The sequence below is a fragment of the Thamnophis elegans genome, chromosome 10, assembly GCF_009769535.1.
Source record: "Thamnophis elegans isolate rThaEle1 chromosome 10, rThaEle1.pri, whole genome shotgun sequence".
NCBI lineage: Eukaryota > Metazoa > Chordata > Lepidosauria > Squamata > Colubridae > Thamnophis > Thamnophis elegans.
The window spans coordinates 2,187,129-2,207,128 of NC_045550.1; the positions used below are offsets into that span (position 1 = coordinate 2,187,129).

Here is a 20,000-nt window from a genome sequence, read left to right on the forward strand (position 1 = left end):
GCTTTAGTGTCTTGATTTCTTTCCATCTCATTTCTGTACCATTCTGTGCATACACTACATGTATGCTACATACAGCATGTGTATGTCTGTCGTTCACAGAGAGGGGCGGTACAGAAATGAGAAAAATAAATAAAATGTTGGTATATTTCTGTCGTAGAAAACACAGGCCAGATTGCCGATGTTCTATTGGGCCACATGTCTGGGAAGCTTATAATGGAGAAGTCAGCATCAATTCAGTTTCTGCCCGGCAACCTCTCATAATTCATATAGCATTGATGCATTTGGTGATGGTTTCCTCTGCAGCAAGTGGCCTGATCTATGCAATTATCAAACTTTTTATTTTACGGGGTTCTGCCTCTGTATCAACTTTAGTTCCATCACATCATTTTTTTTGTCCTGATTGACAGCTAGCTAGCCAGTCAGTCAAGCAGGCAATAATCCCTAGTCCCTATCCCTTCTATATAATTCCTTTCCATCAATCTATTTGGGTAGAAATAATAAAAGTTTTCCAGACCTCTGTCAATGTTTTGAGTATTACATATTGTTTTATTTAAAGGATGTCTGGTCTGTGTTCATTTTGTTTCATTCATTTATTGGTAGATGAAAACCAAAATTTTGATTTTAAAATTTAAACATTTAAAACCACTTCTTAATCCATTTTGTTCTAAAAAAAAAGAGAGAATCTAACTGATGACTTTATAATGTCTTTATAGTGGGACTGTCAGCATTTCATTTAATTCAAACTTTATAAATCTTGGGTTTTTAGGTTGGTGATGTGTGTGGGTGTGTGAGAGAGAAAATGAGTGTAACACTGTTAATTGTGTTGTTTCAAGCACCAAGGAAGCAGTGTTGGTGGTGACTTGGAATGAGTTCAAAATCTATTCTTTATCAAATTCTTCCCCTTTTAATGGCATTCTTAGAATGCATTTTAATTTAATGATAAATTGAAGCTTCAGCTAGTGTAAAGTGGCAGTAAAAATATAAACTGATGCAACCACACTGCAGTTCATTATTCCACTTTACACGGAACAGACTTTTACAGTTTATGTGTTGGAGGATATTAGAATGAGATGGAAGTTAATTATGCTTAAACTACTTTTTGGTATAGGATAAATAGAAAAAGGGAACATCTGAATTGCAACCAATTTGCCAAACTCTAGCTATATTGGCTCCCAAAATCAAACTGAAGGTAATTCCAAGTAAGCAAATTTCAAAACTCTTCATTATATTAGCTGACAAAATAAAAATGAATATAATTCTAAGTAATTGTAATTTAATTGTAAATTAATAGATTTATATGCCGCCCAATCCCGCAGGACTCCGGGATATAATATTTTGATATTAAATATAATAAAGTCTCACCTTTCTCTTCTGGGCTGGGAGAGACTTGGATTGACAACTCAACCAGGTTAAGATGATACAGTTTAATGGTGAAATATCCCATCATGAATTCAAATCTACACTCTATGTAAAGATCTCTGTGCCCTTACAGCACAAACAATATCTTATGGATTACTGAAATAAGTATGAAAGCATGAAAGAATCATGAAATTATGATGGACATGAAGAGATGTTTAAATGTAGACTTGAATTCAGGATGGCATAATGACACCATTAACTGCATCATCTTAATCGTGACCTGGTTAAGTTAGAAATATCCATTGTTCGCTATCATGCTCAGTGCAGGGATCCAAATTAAGGTATCTCTGATGAAAAATTGTCCAGCTTTTGCTTGAATATATATCTAATGATAGAAAACCTATCATTCCCCTTGACCTTGGTTCTGGCAAACTGTTCTTATTTTTAGAGAATTGTCTTAACATTCAACTTGAACCTGTCTTGATGTAATTTAAGATTATTCTTTGTCTTAGTTTCACATGTATTACACCCCTCATGGACTTAACGGTACTATCATCTATGAGCCGAGGTAGCGCAGTGATTAGGGTGCAGTACTGCAGGACACTTCAGCTGACTGTTATCTGCAGTTCAGCGGTTCTAATCGCACCGGCTCAAGGTTGACTCAGCCTTCCATCCTTCCGAGGTGGGTCAAATGAGGACCCAGACTGTGTGGGCAATATGCTGACTCTGTAAACCGCTTAGAGAGGGCTGAAAGCCCTATGAAGCGGTATATAAGTCTAACTGCTATTGCTATTGCTATCACATCTCTCCTCAGTCATCATTTCTCTTATAAACTTACTCAGTTCCATAATCGTCATAAGACTTAGTTTCAAAGCCAAATCATCCTTATTATACCTACAGCTTTTTCAGTTTCTCTGACTCTGAATCTATCTATTCTATACATATCTATGAATCCATCCATCCATCCATCCATCCATCTACCTATCTTCTCTCTCCCCCTATCTAATCTAATCTAATCTAATCTAATCTATCTATCTATCTATCTATCTATCTATCTATCTATCTATCTATCTATCTATCTATCTATCTACCTACCTACCTACCTACCTACCTACCTTCCTTCCTTCCTTCCTTCCTTCCTTCTCTCTCCCCCCTATCTAATCTAATCATCTATCTATCTATCAATCTATCTACCTATCTTCTCTCTCCCCCTATCTAATCTATCTATTCTATACATATCTATGAATCCATCCATCCATCCATCCATCCATCCACCTATCTTCTCTCTCCCCCTATCTAATCTAATCTAATCTTATCTTATCTATCTATCTATCTATCTACCTACCTACCTACCTACCTACCTACCTACCTACCTACCTTCTCTCTCTCCCCCTATCTAATCTAATCATCTATCTATCAATCTTAATGTATGATAACCAAATTAAACAGGGTGCTTGAGTTGGGATCTGATCAAACCTACATAAAGTCATTTTCACCATAATTTAGAAATGAGACAGCTACTTCTAAAGCATCATGAATGTCTCACGTAGATTATTTTTTTTTAGCTAGGTTCAAATTTTCACCTCTTTTGAAGACTCTAGGTAAATATACTAGCTTCCCACATAACAATCACATGTGCTTCTGCTCAGATACAGAGTGAGTAAGGTCAGTAACCCTTCCTTGGCTGCTCTGCCCCTTCTGTCGCCATGGCATCTGGCACTCGTAAACCTAATTATCAGAAATTTTAGTCTTCTTTCTGAAATTACAGTCTTACAAGGTTGCCAAGTTTCTTGCAGTTGCTACAGATTGCAGAAGCTGGGTGATATCCTCTTCTCATTATTAATACTTTTTGCTTTTTTAAAAAATTTTCCCTGTTTTATTGAGACTTCTGAATTTTAAATTCTGGATTTGCGTGTCTGAGAATGTAAACAAATGGATTCTATTTTTGTTTCAAGGATCACTTAACTCCCATTGTTACTAACTCTCCCATTAGGTTGGGAAGCAGGGCAATCCCCGGCTCCTGTCAATCAGGCAGAACCTAGGAATTGTGCCTTTTCTGTAGTTGTGCTGTACGGTCCAAGATTATTTAGGCCTTGTCTCTGCTCACTTTTTAGAAAGCCTTTTAAGATTTGAATGTTTTCTGAACAAGAGGGTTGCAAAAGTGACTCAGTGTTGGTGAATGGTGTCTTCAACAGACACGTTGTGTTTTGGTTGGCTGTGAAGTTTATTTATATTGTTTCTATATTGCATTTTTAATATCTTTGTTAGGCGCCAGAATCGCCTTCGTGAGATGGGTAGCCATACAAATCTATGTGAATAAAATAAAAAATAAAAAAAGTTTTGTTGATAAAGTCTATAATTGCATTTGCCATTTTGAGGGTCACATCACACTGCTCACTTATGTGTCTTTTATTTTTCATATTTTCACTGTTTTCTGAGCATCCATATCAGATTTTGTGTATCTGTGGTCTTACATTTTTTTTCTTCTTAAGTTAATTACAATTGTGCTTTTAGTTGTTGTCCTTCTTCATTCTATGGATCAAATCAGCATTGAAGTATCCAGACCAAGAAAAAGATTAAAAAGATTCAGAGACAGGCAATTAAAAAATTTAGAGTTTCAGAGTTAGAAAAAAAAAAGTATTTAAAACATTCATTTACCCTGTTCAAGATAGCAAAAACCCACTGTCCCACTGTCTTTTAGTCTATATATGTTTTATTTCTTTTGAAATATACAACTCATTTATTTAGAGGATCATCTCAAAAGTACAGGTGAACTATCTGAATCTACTAGCTTCAACAAAAAAGTATAGTTATAATTCAAAATGAGAGAGAGAGACACCCAATTTGTGGAACTATGAAAATGCATTTACAAATCAGTTAACTACATCACTATGAAAAAGATGGAAGTTACAGAAGAAAAGAATTGTAAATCATTATAATTACGCATCTTAACTTTTTTTCCCCTTCATCATTATATACTCTGTGGCCCTGTTCTTATTTGCAGCATTTACTGCTGGTGTAAGGATTATATAGATGATGGAGAAAAAGTACATGGAATATTTTATAGATGCAATATAAATGATACCTTTGGTCATTTTTGTCTTTAGTTCAATTCATCTATTTGACTGGTCCCAAATCAAAGTCATTATTAATAGGTTGAATGTTTATCTTGCTTTCGTTCTCTCAGATTTATAATATATGATTATTTTACACATTACATAAAGTATTTAGACAGAATGTGATTAGCTACAATTATTTTAAACTAAGCTCTTTCTCAAGAGGAATAGTAGTTGGACAAGTTTAATTTTTCACATGGAGAAGGTAGCATTGAATAAAACATACCACTATGAAGGAAATACTTACGGGAAAACAATTCTTGAAACGTGAACCTTTAGTGACAGAGGAGGTACAGATCTACACGTGGTTCAGGTAATCTTTGACTTTTGAGCAATTTATTTAATTAGTTACAGTGGCACTGGAAAAAAAAAGGGACTCACGACAGGTCCTCACACTTATGACCATTTCAAGGTCCCCACGCTCACGTGATTGAGGTTTGGGCACTTGGAAGCTAAATGTACCCACAATGGTGGCAGCATCCCAGAGTTACATGATTGTCCTTTATGATGATCCCAGAGTCCTTGAAGTTCCAATCTCAACTACTTATTCTTGAAAATGAATATATAATATTGAACATGGGAATTGATTTTCTTTCCTAAAGTTTACAAGAGAGTTTGGTTGGGGGAAAAAAGGCATTTCATCTTGAACATCCTAATTCTATTCTCAATTTTCTTTTCAGAATACGGTAAGATGTTTAGGGTCTTATTCAAGATAAGTGTAAAATAATGATTTGGAAATTATTAATTAAAATAAGAGGAAGCTCCTTTTCTCTTAATAATCTATCCTCTTCCAAAGGTTTTTGACCTCAGCCTTTCATAAATTACATCCACTGTCCTGCATATTTTTCTAATTTCTATAATAAGTTTCATATTTCTACCATTTCTGTGAAAATTGGTACATGGCAAATCTGTCTAGTTAATCACTAAGTACTGAAACCCACTTGATAGCCCATAATAACTTATTGTAATTAATGAATAAATTATAATGATCTGTTCACAGCAATGTGCAGTTGCACACTGCAAGTTCTTTAGCTAAAGTTCTTCTCAAGGACTTTTTTTTTTTACTATTATTATTATTATTAGAAATCTATTAGCAAATGATAGGACGAGAAAAAGATGTTGCGTTTGGTAAGGAGATAGATCAACAGTTTTCTGCATTTGAGCAGAAACTGATTAATTTTCAAATAAAAGATTTCTTTAAAGAAAGATTGGGGAAAGAAAGAAGCACCCTTCCCATTTTGAGTAAACAACAAGCAAAGGGAGAAATAACCACAGTATATATATATATCTTCCTACAATTTGATAGATTTTTCTAAGGGCAGTTATACTTCTCCAATAAATGGTCTCTCCAAATATTCTCAATCTTTTTTTAAAAAAGGAAGACTTGCAGAAAGGGTAGGGTGTGGGGCAGAACTGAGGTAGGAAAGATTTATTTTTTCCTGTGAATATTTTCATCAAGTGAAAGGGATCATTATGAATTCTCATAGACATTTCCATATTGATTATGATTTCAAAAGGTAAGGAATTCACTTCCAAGCCTGGATTGATATATATGTATTCAAAAAACTGCTTTCTTGGTCACTGAGTAAGAAGAAGAGAACAAAAGGCCCAGTTGATTTGTATGATTCCTTCTCTTCCTATCACATTTTTGCTTAAAGTTTGGAAAATGTGATAACTCAATGATGGAATGAATACTTCATGCTCAATTATAGTCCAAAGAGATGTTTGACTTTTTAAGTTGAAAAGTAATATACCAAGTTTTAGAAAACTGCTTTAAGACCACACAGTACTTAACTGTACTTAATGATCTAAGTGTTGCATTAAAATGTATCGAATACAAAACTGATGAGTTTCAAAGCAGTTGAGTACCTAGGTACCACTATGTTGGATTCACTGATGCCCATCACTTAAAACTCCTTCAGGTACTCTTCAAGCCACAAACTCAATTTCAGAGAAAAACATTATATCATCATCATCATCATCATCATCATCATCATCATCATCATCATCATCATCATCCTCTGAGCCTGATACAGGACCCTTCCCTACCTATGTCTTGAGATTGCAAAGATTAAGACTGACAATCTTGCAAATATATTGCCTTTCTGATTCATTCATTAATCCATTTATTAATCCATTCATTTCTGGTACCTTAGCCGCCCTGAGTCCCCTTAGGGGAAAAGGGCGGCATAGAAATTTAATAAATTCAAATTCGATTCAAATTCAAATTCAATACCTTCAAATCTGTATTGACTCCTAGCGACTGTCTGGACAAGATTGCCATTTTGGGGGGCAAGATTTTGGAAGTGGTTTGCCATTGCCTCTTCCTAGGGCTGAAAAAGAATAACTGTCCCAAGGTCACCTGGTTGATTTCACATTTAAGGTGGGACTAGAACTCATAATCCTCTGCCTTTCTAGCTTGATGCCTTAATTGCTGGCTCTTGCTTTTCAAAATGTCCCACTCTTGTTTCTATGGTTTTCCCCCAGCATTTTCTAGGAATGACTATTGGGCCTTACAAGGTCAACCTCACCATGGTTTGGATTAGATGACAGCATTTGTTTATGGCCATTAAAAGAGTTAGGACTTTCTCCCCAGGGATTGTCCAAATGCATCAAATTTTGATGCTCAGATTTTATAAATATAGATATGTCAAACACATTTCAGTGGCTGTCCACTTATCTTCTTCAGTAGCTCTACTATGAATGTGACAGTTGTGATACAACTCATGAATTTATTCAGAGAAATGTGGGAGAGTCATAAACAATTAAATGCGATGTATATTGTTGAGAATCCCAGGAAATCAAAATGTCTACATTTCTTAATGGAGAATTAGGCATTTTCTGTGGTTGTGTTGTAGTAGCACAATTTGTTTCTTATATTGTTACATTTGGATGCAATAAATACTTAGAAGCTGAAACATATATTGGTTTTGAAAAAACAACTTCCACTCATTTATTAAATCTTGTGTGGATCAATGTGCCCTACCTTAAATTTGACACAGAACAGAGTATGGCTTATTTTAAGACTAAATGTTAGAAAATGTATATATATATTCCATATATGTGACGCATGCAGTGTGACTCTGGGTGGAATACCCTACTCCAAAAAAAGGGTGTGTATGATGGTTAATGTCACAAGCATCAAAACAATTCTCCTACACACACAAACCACTAAAATGTGAAATTTACAGATCTATTTTCAAAAAATTAAAACAATTCTACTAATTACAGGGAACAATTTTTGTAATAGCCACAAAATGAAGGAAAGTTGGGGACATAACTGGATTCTTTTTTAAGGTCAAGTGAAGCAAGAGACAATGTTTTTATTCAGATTGTGGTAAAAGAGGAAATATCTAAGCTTGCCCCTTCCATGGGTGGATGGAAATCATCTCATACCTACTTTTAATTTAAAAGAATTCAAATAGCAAGTAGGTGGATCATGCAAATGTTGCAGGACTTTGCATAGTTCCAGAGAGACGACTTAACTTCAGCAACATTTAGAACTCCTCTAAAGCTTTTGGCCAGAAAATGTTATCCAGAAAAATATGGACAGCCTTAAATGTTTAGGTTTATAGCTTGGACTTCATACTTCATTTCTCCTCAGTCAGCTTATACTATATGTTGGGCACACTATTAGCAGTGCTTTATGATGTTCCTGAGGTAAAGGGAACTAATTTACGGAAAGTAAAATGGCTCGAAAATCATACCAACTGGGCTTCAAGAATGGAGGCCTCTGAGTTAAGGAGATCCTGGTTTATATGTGGTTGTTGATTCAGCCGATACATTTACCCTGTTAGTATTTAGCTGGCATTCAGGGTTATTAAAAAAAACAACACCGGATCTCAATTTGCCTTCTTCATCAGGAATTGCTAAAGTGATTATAAATCAAAAGTTTTGTTCATTTCTTTGTTTTACTTTTGAACTTTGAATGCTGACATTTTGGAGACTTCTTCGTAGGGATAAACCCCTTCTGAATGAAAGAAATTAAATTCATTTTTCCACATATTTCAGAAAGCAGATTTCATACTATGCAGGATATCGCCCCCCCCCCCCTATAATTCTTCTTGACTAAAGCGTGTAAAAAATTGTAAGACTCTAACAATTCAAAGTACTCCAGCCGTTCATTCTATGTGGGTTTCTGTTCCTATACTAATACAATATATTTCAGATAAAATTAATCTTGCTGAATTATGTGGAACTTATTCTTGAATACAGAGGCATAAAATTGGAGATATTCTGAAACCTGAATCATGTATGCATCTGAATAAACATTATTAGGATTGCAATATTATTATTAAACAGATCTGCACCAAATTGCACCTTTTGATGGTGAAGTCCATCCTTTGCTCAAATAAGGGATAATCATATATAATATATGGTTATAAGAAAACTCTTCATTTTTGATATATTACTACTTTACAGTAATGAAATGCTATCCATCACTTGCAATTTGTAGTAACATGTTACATGCTTAAACGTTTATTCTTAATGCCTAATTTTTCTAACAAATTCCAATTTTGTATTTTTGTAGATTTTTTCTAAAGTTTTTCCTCAAGTGCAATCAAAACTGTTTGAAGAATGCAGGAAACCCACGAGATATGCGAAGATTCCAGGTACTGTTTTAAAAAAGAATTAAAATTACATACAGAGGATTTGTCAGGATTTTTTTACAGAGGGAAAGCCTATTATCTTATTTCGGTAATATATTCACTTTGGAAAGACCACTCAAGGCAGTAAATTTAACCAAGGTTTGTCATTTCCACATAATTATTTACTAATTTAATTTTAAGTTATACGTTCAATTTTCCTTCAGGAAAGAAACAGAAACTACCTTCTTCTTCTAACACCTATTTTAGTTATTTCTCTTATGGTGATCTGAACAGACCTAAGCAGAAATGCCACTCCTTGCAAAAAACTCTTAACAACTTAGAAATATCTGATAATAATTTTCCTACCTTCAGAACTTTCTCTATGCTATTGAATTACTGTATTTTTCACAAAAAGTTGTGATAAAAAATATAATTTCTGAGGGGAAAAATATAATTTCTTGAAAGATGGATTCATCACTGTAATTTTTATATAGTAATTTTTAAAAAATATTTATATGAGAGAAGTAAAATTGTTTTCCAAATCTACCTCGGTAAATCCAAACAACTATAGAACAGTTTATGCCTTAACAGATAATTAATTTCAATAAATGAGAGAAATTAATAAAAACGTTAAAAATACCACAATAGAACGACAGCATTATTAAAGGCTATAGCAGAGGACAGGTATGCATAGTCTCCCATTCAATATAACTATTCTTTTTGATTATAATTCAGGGCAGTTGATAAGCATGTCACCGCATTACCTAATTTGATTTTATGACCATTTTTACAACTGTCATAAAGTGAGCCATCCTGATAGTTAATTGAACCCCATAGTGATTAAGCTAATACAGCTTAATCACACGGAGTGAGCGTTTTTTGCTGTTTCCTGATGAAAAATGGGGAAAAAGTTGCAAATCATCATCATGTCAATGATGCCAATTACCTCCACTCGACCAATTAGATCCCACAGATTAGGCCTCCTCCGAGTCCCATCAGCCAGTCAATGTTGACTGGCAACCACGCGGAGGAGAGCCTTCTCTGTGGCAGCTCCGACCCTATGGAAGATTCTACCCTCACCACCCTCCAGACCTTCCGCATAGCCCTTAAAACCTGGCTGTCCCGACAGGCCTGGGGCTAAAGACCTCACCGTACCCGAATAGTATGAATGTTGTGTTTTTTAACGAAGTACTGTCCTATATGTAACTTGGTTTGTCTCCCCCCTCCTTCTGAACTGTGAGCCGCCCTGAGTCCCCCCAGGGAAAAGGGCGGCATACTAATATTAATAAATACCTAAAAATACCTAAAATCATGTGACCACAGGGAGGGACAGTGCCAAATTTTACAATAGTTGAAAATGCTAATACAGATTGTAAAGCACCCTTTCAAAGGCTGTCATAACTTTGGATGGTGATTCAGTGACTAGTCATTAAGTGAAAACTCCTTGGCTTAAGTACAGTTCTAACTGGAGATTTTTCTTTTACCTTTTTTTTCCTAATTGGTAGGCCTACCAAAAATATATTTTAAAGGACAAATAAAGTCTTTGAAATTGGCATTACCTGAATTTAAATTAGTAGAAAAAACTCACTTGTCTCACCAGTCATAAATAATCGTGAAGCTGCAGCAGAACTCCTGGAAAGTCTTCCTTCGTTTTCCTTAGATAATAAGCCAGCTTCTTACAACATTTAAGTAGATTTAACAGGATGTCAGGTATTAAACGTTTTAAAAATATGTGTGTCCGCACTTTCATTAGACCCACTGCAAAAACAAGCCAACCAAATAAAACTAGGGAGAATGCAAATGTACTTTTATGAACAACACCATTCCTCACTCCACACCCCAATAACATTACTCAGAGACATATTTGTAGTGTCTATTTTAAAGACTTTATCCTTTAAAAAATTACATTTTGGGTCTATCAATTAGGAAAAAAAATGAGGCAAAAACTTGGCTTTGAACTGTACGTAATATGTTTAGAGAGACGCAGTGGCTCAGTGCTAAGGCGCAGAGAGGTCGGCAGTTCAGCGGTTCGAATCCTTGGTGCCGCGTCACGGAGGGAGCTCCCGTTACTTGTCCCAGCTTCTGCCAACCTAGCAGCTCGAAAGCATGTAAAAAATGCAAGTAGAAAAATAGGAACCACCTTTGGTGGGAAGGGAACAGCGTTCCGTGCGTCTTCGGCATTGAAACGGAGATGAGCGCCGCCCCCTAGAGTTGGGAATGACCAGCACATATGTGCAAAGGGAAGCTTTACTTTTACATTAATATGTTTTATTCTGTGGACAATTGTTCTGACAGTTCAGTCCTTAAAAACACTTTATGTGGAATGGAGTCACCTTATAACTCAACAGCAGCTAAAACCCACTAGCCTACTAAGTAGGGAGGGAATATAAAATGTTGTAAATAGTTAACAGTGGGAGTCCTTTAAAACGGATAACCTAGACAAACAATACAGTCTGGGCATGTGTGGTGTTTTTGGGTGGCGAGTTGTTTTGCGTTTTTTTTCCCTGAGAAAACAGTGCAGGCTGCAGAATCACAGACTTCTAGAGAAACACCCTGAGGCTTTTTCTCTGGGGGGACCCAGATGGCTGCCTCAGAGGAGGCCGAATATACGGGAGAAGGTGCTATAATAGCTGATAGCTAATTAGAGCATGTGGAAAAAAAACAGGATCAAAGGTGATCAAAACATTGAAAATACAAAAGAATTTACATCTGATGCCTTGTACTCACTGGTTTCCAAAGGCAGAGCATATATATTGCATTAATTTATCTGTGATACCATTGTAAGTTGTTCCTTTATTCCTTTTTTTTTTCAAGAAACGTGTGATTTTGTCAACATGCATAGAACCTTCCCCAACCTTCCCCAATAAGAAGTGGTCCATTAGGGGGGGGGGGGGGGGAAACCATTTAGGGAAATGAAAGTATAAGACTGGGGAAATAGTTTTTATTTATTTATATGTTAGATTAATATAGCAATAGCAATTAGACTTATATGCCACTTCATAGGGCTTTCAGCCCTCTCTAAGCGGTTTACAGAGTCAGCATATCGCCCCCAACAACAATCCGGGTCCTCATTTCACCCACCTGGGAAGGATGGAAGGCTGAGTCAACCTTGAGCCGGTGAGATTTGAACCGCTGAACTGCAGAACTGCAGTCAGCTGAAGTGGCCTGCAGTACTGCACTCTAACCACTGTGCCACCTCAGCTCTTAGCCTACCTTATCTCTATGATTTCAAGGCAATACAGACTCACAACAATCCTCTACGGTGGCGGTAGGGGAGGGATAGTTTCGCGCTTGCACCCTAGATCCTGTGTATGTGCAAGTGAGGTTTCGTGCACACTGCTGCTGCTTGTGTGGGCCAGTTCTCTACTGGCCATGGACCAGTACCAGCTGCAGACTGGGGTTGGGGATCCCTGATGTAAGGTATTTGGATGGAGAAAAAGGTTGTGGTTCCGTTCATTTCATCTCTTTATGAGTATCCATGGTTGAAGGTGCATCTGGGTTTTTTTTGGTCCTAGTCCAATACTTAAAGTATTTGTATTTGTTGTAAGGATCCTATATGTGCTTATAAATCTACGAATTAAACTTAGAGAATTTGCTGTTACTGGAGTTTCTGTCTCAGTTTTTGATATAATTCTCTAAGTTTAATCAAACTACACCTGGGGAGGGATCTACACTTGAGGATGAAGTTTGAATTCCTCCCCCTCCCTCTGACCCACACGTACCTTTTCCAGCTGTTTCAGAGAGGATTTCAACTCTGCTCTTGCCTGTCATCATGAAAAGAAAAAAAAAATGTAAAAGGAAAAAGGCAAGAGCTGAGGTCAGGCTGGGCTAGTTGCTGCCAGAGTCACCATGGATGACTCTGCTTAACTGTTTTAAAAAGCCTCTAAAAAAACGCCCTCTACAGGAGGAGGCAGGAGAACGACATGCCTCACCTACGTCAGGAATTTTTTGGCTTTTAACCCTTGCTTAACTCTGCTCGAGTGATCATAAAACGTCTAAAGTCAGACTAGATGAGGCACGTCGTTCTCCTGCCTCCTCCTTTCAAGGATGCTTTTTAGAGGCTTTTTTAAACAGTTAAGCAGAGTCATCCACGGTGACTCTGGCAGCAACTAGCTCAGCCTGACCTCAGCTCTTGCCTTTTTCCTTTTACATTTTCTTTTCCTTTTCATGATGACAGTGGTGAGGCTCTGCCTCCCCTGCCTCCCCTGACTGCACGTCCCTGTATTTCTGATACTTATATTCATATGCTGTTTTCAGTTGCAGAAAACGTTAGTTATCAGACATTAAGAATGCATTCAATCAATCAATCAGAATAGAGCTGGAAGGGACATTGGAGGTCTTCCAGTCCAATCCCCTGATGAAGCAGGAGATCCTATACCATTTCAGACAGGTGGTTGTCCAGTCTTTTCTTAAAAATCTCCAGTGATGAAGCACCTACAACTTCGGAAGCCAATCGGTTCCACTGGCTAATTGTCCTCACTGTTAGGAAGTTTCTCTTTAATTCCTGGTTATTTCTCTCCTTGACTAGTTTCCAACTATTGTTTCTTGTCTTGCCTTCTGGCGCTTTGTGGCATTCCCTCAAATATTGGAATACCGCTATCATGTCACTCCTAAACCTTCTTTAATCCTTGCCATACTCAATACCTGCAACTGTTATTCCCTTGATCATCTTAGTTGCTCTTGTCTGCACTCAATATCTTTTTTGTAATGTGGTGACCAAAACTGGTTGCAATACTCCAGGCGTGGCCTTACTAAGGCTTTATAAAGTGGTATTAATACTCCTCATGATTTTGATTCTGTGCCTCTGTTTGTAGAACCAAGGATTGTGTTATCTTTTTTAGCTGCTGCCACACACTGCTGATTCACTGAACATCCACAAGGACTCTTAAGGTCCCTTTCACAGTTAGTGTTTTTGAGTCAGATTTCGCTTAATCTCTACTTGTACCTTTGGCTTTTCTCCACATTAAATTTCATTTTGTTGGATAGGACCCATTGTTCAAGTCTGTCATGATCTTTTTGGATCCTGGGCTTGTTTTCTGGGGTGTTGGATATTCCAACACAGCTTACTGTCATCTGCAAAGAACCTCTGAAAGTTCTTCGGAGAGCGATTGATCACTTCTCCCTTTTGGTGATCTATTCTGCTTGGTGAATTGTGAATTGTTCTGTCAAGATGTGCAAATCCAACATAGCTTAATCTCCTCCTAGTTCTTTTCATAGCATATTGCGAATCTTTTTTTTTTTCCCTCAGAAGGACGAAAAATAGAAATTTAGAATTTGCATGAAATCTGATTCTGATAATCAAATGGGGGAAGAAGTGAGAAAATATTTGGATTTGAAAGATCCAATGGTTTCCTAGACCTCACCTGATGTGAATTAATTGTATATAGCTAGAAAGAATATTTCTCGACTGCATGCAGAAAGAAAACATATTCTTAAAAAAAGAAGAAGATGAAGGGATATAAACATCACTAGAATAGCTACAAGCATATCATCTCAAGGAAGGTGTTCATATCTGTTCTGGATTTCTTTTTTTCAAATTCTAGAAAGCGCAAAAAATAATTGTTCCGTGTGAGTTGCATGAAGAAGCTAAAAGGCCGCATCTATAAAAACAAAGGCATCGTGCATCCCAAAATATTTCTGTATTATGTGACAAATTATACCAGGCCCAGTAATAGTAACCTTTATTACAGTGGGAGGGAGAAACATTTCCTTTTTTCCTTTTCAATCTTTAAATGAGGAATTTTTTTCCTATTTTTGGAAATTCCTTGTTCCATAACACCTATTTATAAGATTGTTATGTAAATACGATAGCAAAAATGACCTAAACATCATTTCTGAAGAGAACAGCAGAAAGTAACACATAGCTACTGATTTATGAAGTATTTTCCCCTTTGACTTGGAGTGCTCACAATTCTTCATTTGAAGACAGTCTCAAGTGTACAAATTTTAATTAGATAAACTATCCAATCAATATATCAACAGATCAATCAAAACAGTAGCTTTTAAAATGAGTGGTTAGAGGGGTGTTTCTGAAACAAATGACTAGAAGAATATTTTCCTAGAATTGAATTCATTTGTTAGCATAATAGGAGATTAAACTCTAATTAGTGTGGAGGGTGTTGGAGAAGGGAGGGGAATTGTGTGTAGGGAAACCTCCAGCGATAGCCAAAAAACGAGAGAGTGAATTGCATCTATGAATAACACCGTGTTCGTAAAAATAGCATGCTACATTATACATTTTTTCAGCATGATGTTTATTGCAATAGGTGCACCCGTTTTTCAGAGTCTGTATGCTTCAAAAAAAGAATTGTCTTTCTTTTCTTTTCCTCCTAGGTTGTTGTATCAACAACAGTCAATGTGGATGGCCATGTTCTGGCTGTCTCAGACAACATGTTTGTACATAACAACTCCAAACACGGAAGGCGGGCTCGCCGCCTCGACCCCTCAGAAGGTACGGCCCCTTCTTATCTGGAAAATGGTAGGCACACATTTACATGGCTTTTTAATTTGCAATGTTTTCTTTGCACCATTTTTTTCCCCCCGCACACAACCATATTTATTTATTTTTCATGGTTTCTTTCTCCTCCGGATTCATCCCATTAAAATGCATTAGCTTTTTCCCGACTCCACTTTAAAAAGGAGGTTGTTCCTTCCTTATTTGCTTTTGACTTAAATTTCTTATAACATATAACATCTGCAATGTTTTCTATCCTTTTCTATTTATTTGCTAACAGCTTTTTTTTCTGTTTCACTACGATTTTCTTCTGCTTTGGCTTTTTTGGAAATCATTGGGAAAAATATACATTATGCATGTAAGTTTGCATAGAAACAAGAGTCAATGGTAGTTTTTGTAAAGAATTTACTATGAGTTTGCTCAACTCATGGGACTGGGCCTTAATGCAGCATATTAAGGCAGTATGTCTCCTCACTCTTTTTTTCCTCCTAAAATTGTTAGAGAAAAGTAATTTCAATTCTCTAAAATGAAACATTGTCAACCACTGGAGGTTGCATATTCAAGCATCTAACATCTAATATTTATCTAGGATTTATTTAAGGCCAAATTCAATCCCAGTTACTTTTATTGAAAGAACCACTGATACCTGACAAATCTGTAGAGTAATAATGGATATAGTTCTAATAGTATAAAGCAATACATGTTACATTTTACTGAAAAAGAGATCACATTTTCCCCAAATAATTTATATTTAAAATAGAAAAGTTGTCAGTGACAATGTAGTAATGGTGTTTAGATAATACAGATCAGAGGGTTTTTCCCCCTGCCTAATCTTCCTTTGGGAGTTGAAAACATTATATTAAATTCTGCTTTGTTTTCAGGTAAAAACAGTTAATAAACGGTATAAATAAACACATAATAAATGTGGCACTTTTGCCACATATATGATCTCCCACAGCAGAACAAATAATACAATAAAAGTTAGAAGACACAATGCTAATACTTAAACTACCAAAATAGCAAACATGGCGATAACTGCTTGAAAAATAAAAGTTACATTTATAGCTTTTCAGAACAATAAGAAAGGTGGGGCACGTGAATCTTCTAAAAAAAGAACAATTTCAGGGTACAGGAATCACAACCAATATTTTGTTAACTTTGAAATAGAAATGCAAAAATACCATTAATGGAGAACATGAGGCCTAATTAGTTGATCTAATGTTGAGTTAAAAGCTACCTGGGCAAGAAATTAAGATCTCCTGCAAATAATTATTTTATCTACCTTAAGACTTATACATCAGCAGGTTGACCCAGAAGGTGCTTTTTTCAAGAGGCAACTGGACTTTCTGTTTTTTCTTTGAAGACGTTTCACTTCTCATCCAAGAAGCTTCTTCAGCTCTGACTGGATGGTGGGAAATGGATGAAAAGTGAAATGTCTTCCAAGCAAAACCAGAAAGTCAAGTTACCTCTTACAAAAGCATCTTTGGGACCCCAAGATCTGGATGACTAAGAATCTCCATAGACATCAGTAGGTTGAATTCAGCTATATGCCCTTGCTACTGGGGACAGAACAAGAGTTCACTCTTCCATACTATCTTAAAAGAAAAATTAATACAGAGACTCAATGAATTGCAAAGGTTATGATGTGGGTGTAATGATTCTGTATTCTATTCTTGTGCTTACACTACATTCACCAACGTTGAAGAATGGCTTCTCGCATTCCCCCAAATCAGGATAAACTCAAAGTTTAATTCTTTCAGTAATTCCGAAGCAATGCTTATAAATAAATACAAATTATTTCTTCACGTGTTGCTTCTTGACACTGTTTATAATTAAATTATGGATTTTGATTGTAGGAGATTGTAGGAGTGATGCACATTAACCTCTGACTTTCAAAAGGTGCTCAACAAATTGACGAAAAATAAAACTATCAATAGGAACTTATTGTCATATGATCTCTAATATATATGACCCCCAAGATACATTACACACACACACACACACACACACACACACACACACAGGGAGGGAGAGACTTTTTTCTGGTTCTGAACAATGTGAACAAAAGCAGATAGGACTTGTGTCCCCATGCCCATCTTATGCCCATTTTATGCCTTTAGGAATGTAGCTAGCCATGATCATAAACATGATACTGGATTACATGGATCTGACAGACAATCTGTTTGTGGTTTGTTGAACTTATACCAAGAATCAATGCTTCGCTTCATATACATTGTCATGCCGCTACTGAAGCTGGACAAGTATACTCTACCATACAGTTTACCAGCCTTTACATTAATTCTAGTAATGACAGAAAACTCAACAATCTACAAATAGTGTATCAGATTTACTGAAAACATAAAGAAGTGGTGATTACATGCAATGGTGAACTAATTAAAATATAATTTAGGCATCGGAATATTAATGTTCTTTGCAGAAGAAAAATGTTTTTCTCCTCTAATAGCTAAGGTAAAAGAGAACAAAAAATATAATAATTAAAGGTTGCCCCAAGCACAAGAGTCATTATGATCTATGACGTATTGTTTACCTCTTTCATAGGTGTGTATTTGCCTGGCAACCATCACTAATGAGGCTTACAATTAAGAAGGCTGAACTCTCTGTCTTATTCCTTTTCTTCCCGAGAGAGAAAGAGAAAGAGAGAGAGAGAGAAAGAGAAAGAGAGAGAGAGAGAAAGAGAGAGAGAAATACAAAGAGAGAAAGAGAGAGGAAGAGAGAGAAAGAGAGAGAGAAAGAGAAAGAGAGAAAGAGAGAGAGAGAGAAATTGGAGGTGATGGAAAGACAAAAACTACCATCATTATGAGCTTAGTTCTGTAGAGTAATAGGTTATCATTTATATCCAGATCAATCTCTGCTAAAGTACTAGTATGATCTTAAGCAAAACATGGTTGTTTCCTTTTGTATATAGTATAAAAACAAGTTTTTTTTACATATTAGTAAAAAAACTCATGTAATTAGCATAATAAGCACAATCTCCGTATTGAAGAAAACTGTGTATTGGAAAAACTATGTGTAAAGGGGGGGAACCCTCTCATCCATTTATTTTAAACAATAAAGCACCCAGATTGTTCTCATGCCCAAGACATTTTTTTTAATTAATTATCAATATTGTGGTAAAACTGGGAAAAAAAATAACCTTAAAACTGCCATCAAAGAACTACAATACGCCACCAGATTTTTACATTTCCGAAACTTGTCATAACTGGAGACCCACAGGCTCCATTCCGAATTAATAATGAATTCTTCAGAATATATTCTGATGAAATCTGAATCCATCCAAATAAGAATATCTTGGAATAAAGTTGCAAGGAATTGTTATAATATTTTCCCAACCTCTACATAGAAAACCCAATGGCATACTTTAATCAAAACGTTTTTCCCAATTCTGCTAGAGCCTGAGCGGGTCCAGTAAAATCACCAATCAATTTGAAATACAACAATACGTCACGAATTATTTTATGTTCCTTATCTACTCTTTCTTCCTGCAGCATATTTCACTGAATTAGCACCCATGTTCTTGAATGGGGGGAAAAAATATTGAGTATAAACCCCAGATATTTAGCTGTAGTAGCCTCTCCTTGCTAACACCTCATTATCCAATCATCTAATATATACACCCGCAGTATATACACTCACACACATTTCCAAGTAAACGAATTCCCCCTGCTGCTCCTATGGAAGGTTGCCATTGAATCCTTTGAGCTCACAAAAAGCATGGCAAATTATTTACAGTAGTTGAATTCAATCGAAGGAGCAGCGATTGTTATACCTCCAAGCATTGCATAGTAGAACTAATTTTTAATTCCCCCCATCACTTTTTTTTCCCCTCCTTTTCATAAATTACTCCAGCAGTGTTTAAACCTTAAGCAAGTCCTATCCCAGCACCAGGCCAGCAGCAGAGAAGTGATTTGCATGCCAAATGCCTGTAATGCTGTTAGGTTTATGCAATAACGACAACTGAACCCAGGCTGCAGGGTTTTAGCAAGTTAAAGGGAACAGATGGCCCTAGGAGAGGTAAAAAGGTATAATCCTATCAGCTGGAGTATCAGCCAGCCATCTGGACATTCTAAGCACAATTACAAGACATTTTAGCAGGCAGAACAAAGGAGTCTTCATGAGGCAAGATTAGGCCTGTTTGAGTGCCTCAATATTGTGAATCCAGAGATAGGTGACAAATGCTGGGATATTACTCAAGAGAGCTAGCTGATTAATGGAAACCTGTACAGTTATGATATTTACCCAAAAAAAAGAGAGAGGCTAGATTACATATTTTTTTAAAAAAAATAAATAAATCCAGAAATGCAGGAGAGAAGGGGAATTTTTGCTCCGAAATCAGTTTTACTTTTGAAACTTGGCTTTAAAAAAAAATAAAATTAGGAAACCTCCTGTTCGAAATCCCAAGATCAAAAGGATTGTTTGCTACTTTTAGACAGAATGTCATGTTTACTCGAACGCAGGTCTGTT

The 20,000-nt window shown here is 36.3% G+C and overlaps 1 protein-coding gene across 1 annotated transcript in view; it reads left to right on the plus strand.

The window, feature by feature from the left end:
- EBF3 (EBF transcription factor 3) overlaps positions 1-20,000 on the plus strand; it is a 199,040-nt gene that overhangs the window by 129,060 nt on the left and 49,980 nt on the right. Inside the window, exons 7-8 of the mRNA XM_032225567.1 lie at positions 9,007-9,088; positions 15,398-15,515. Coding sequence (XP_032081458.1) covers positions 9,007-9,088; positions 15,398-15,515 — 200 coding nt within the window. The remainder of the gene's footprint in view (positions 1-9,006; positions 9,089-15,397; positions 15,516-20,000) is intronic.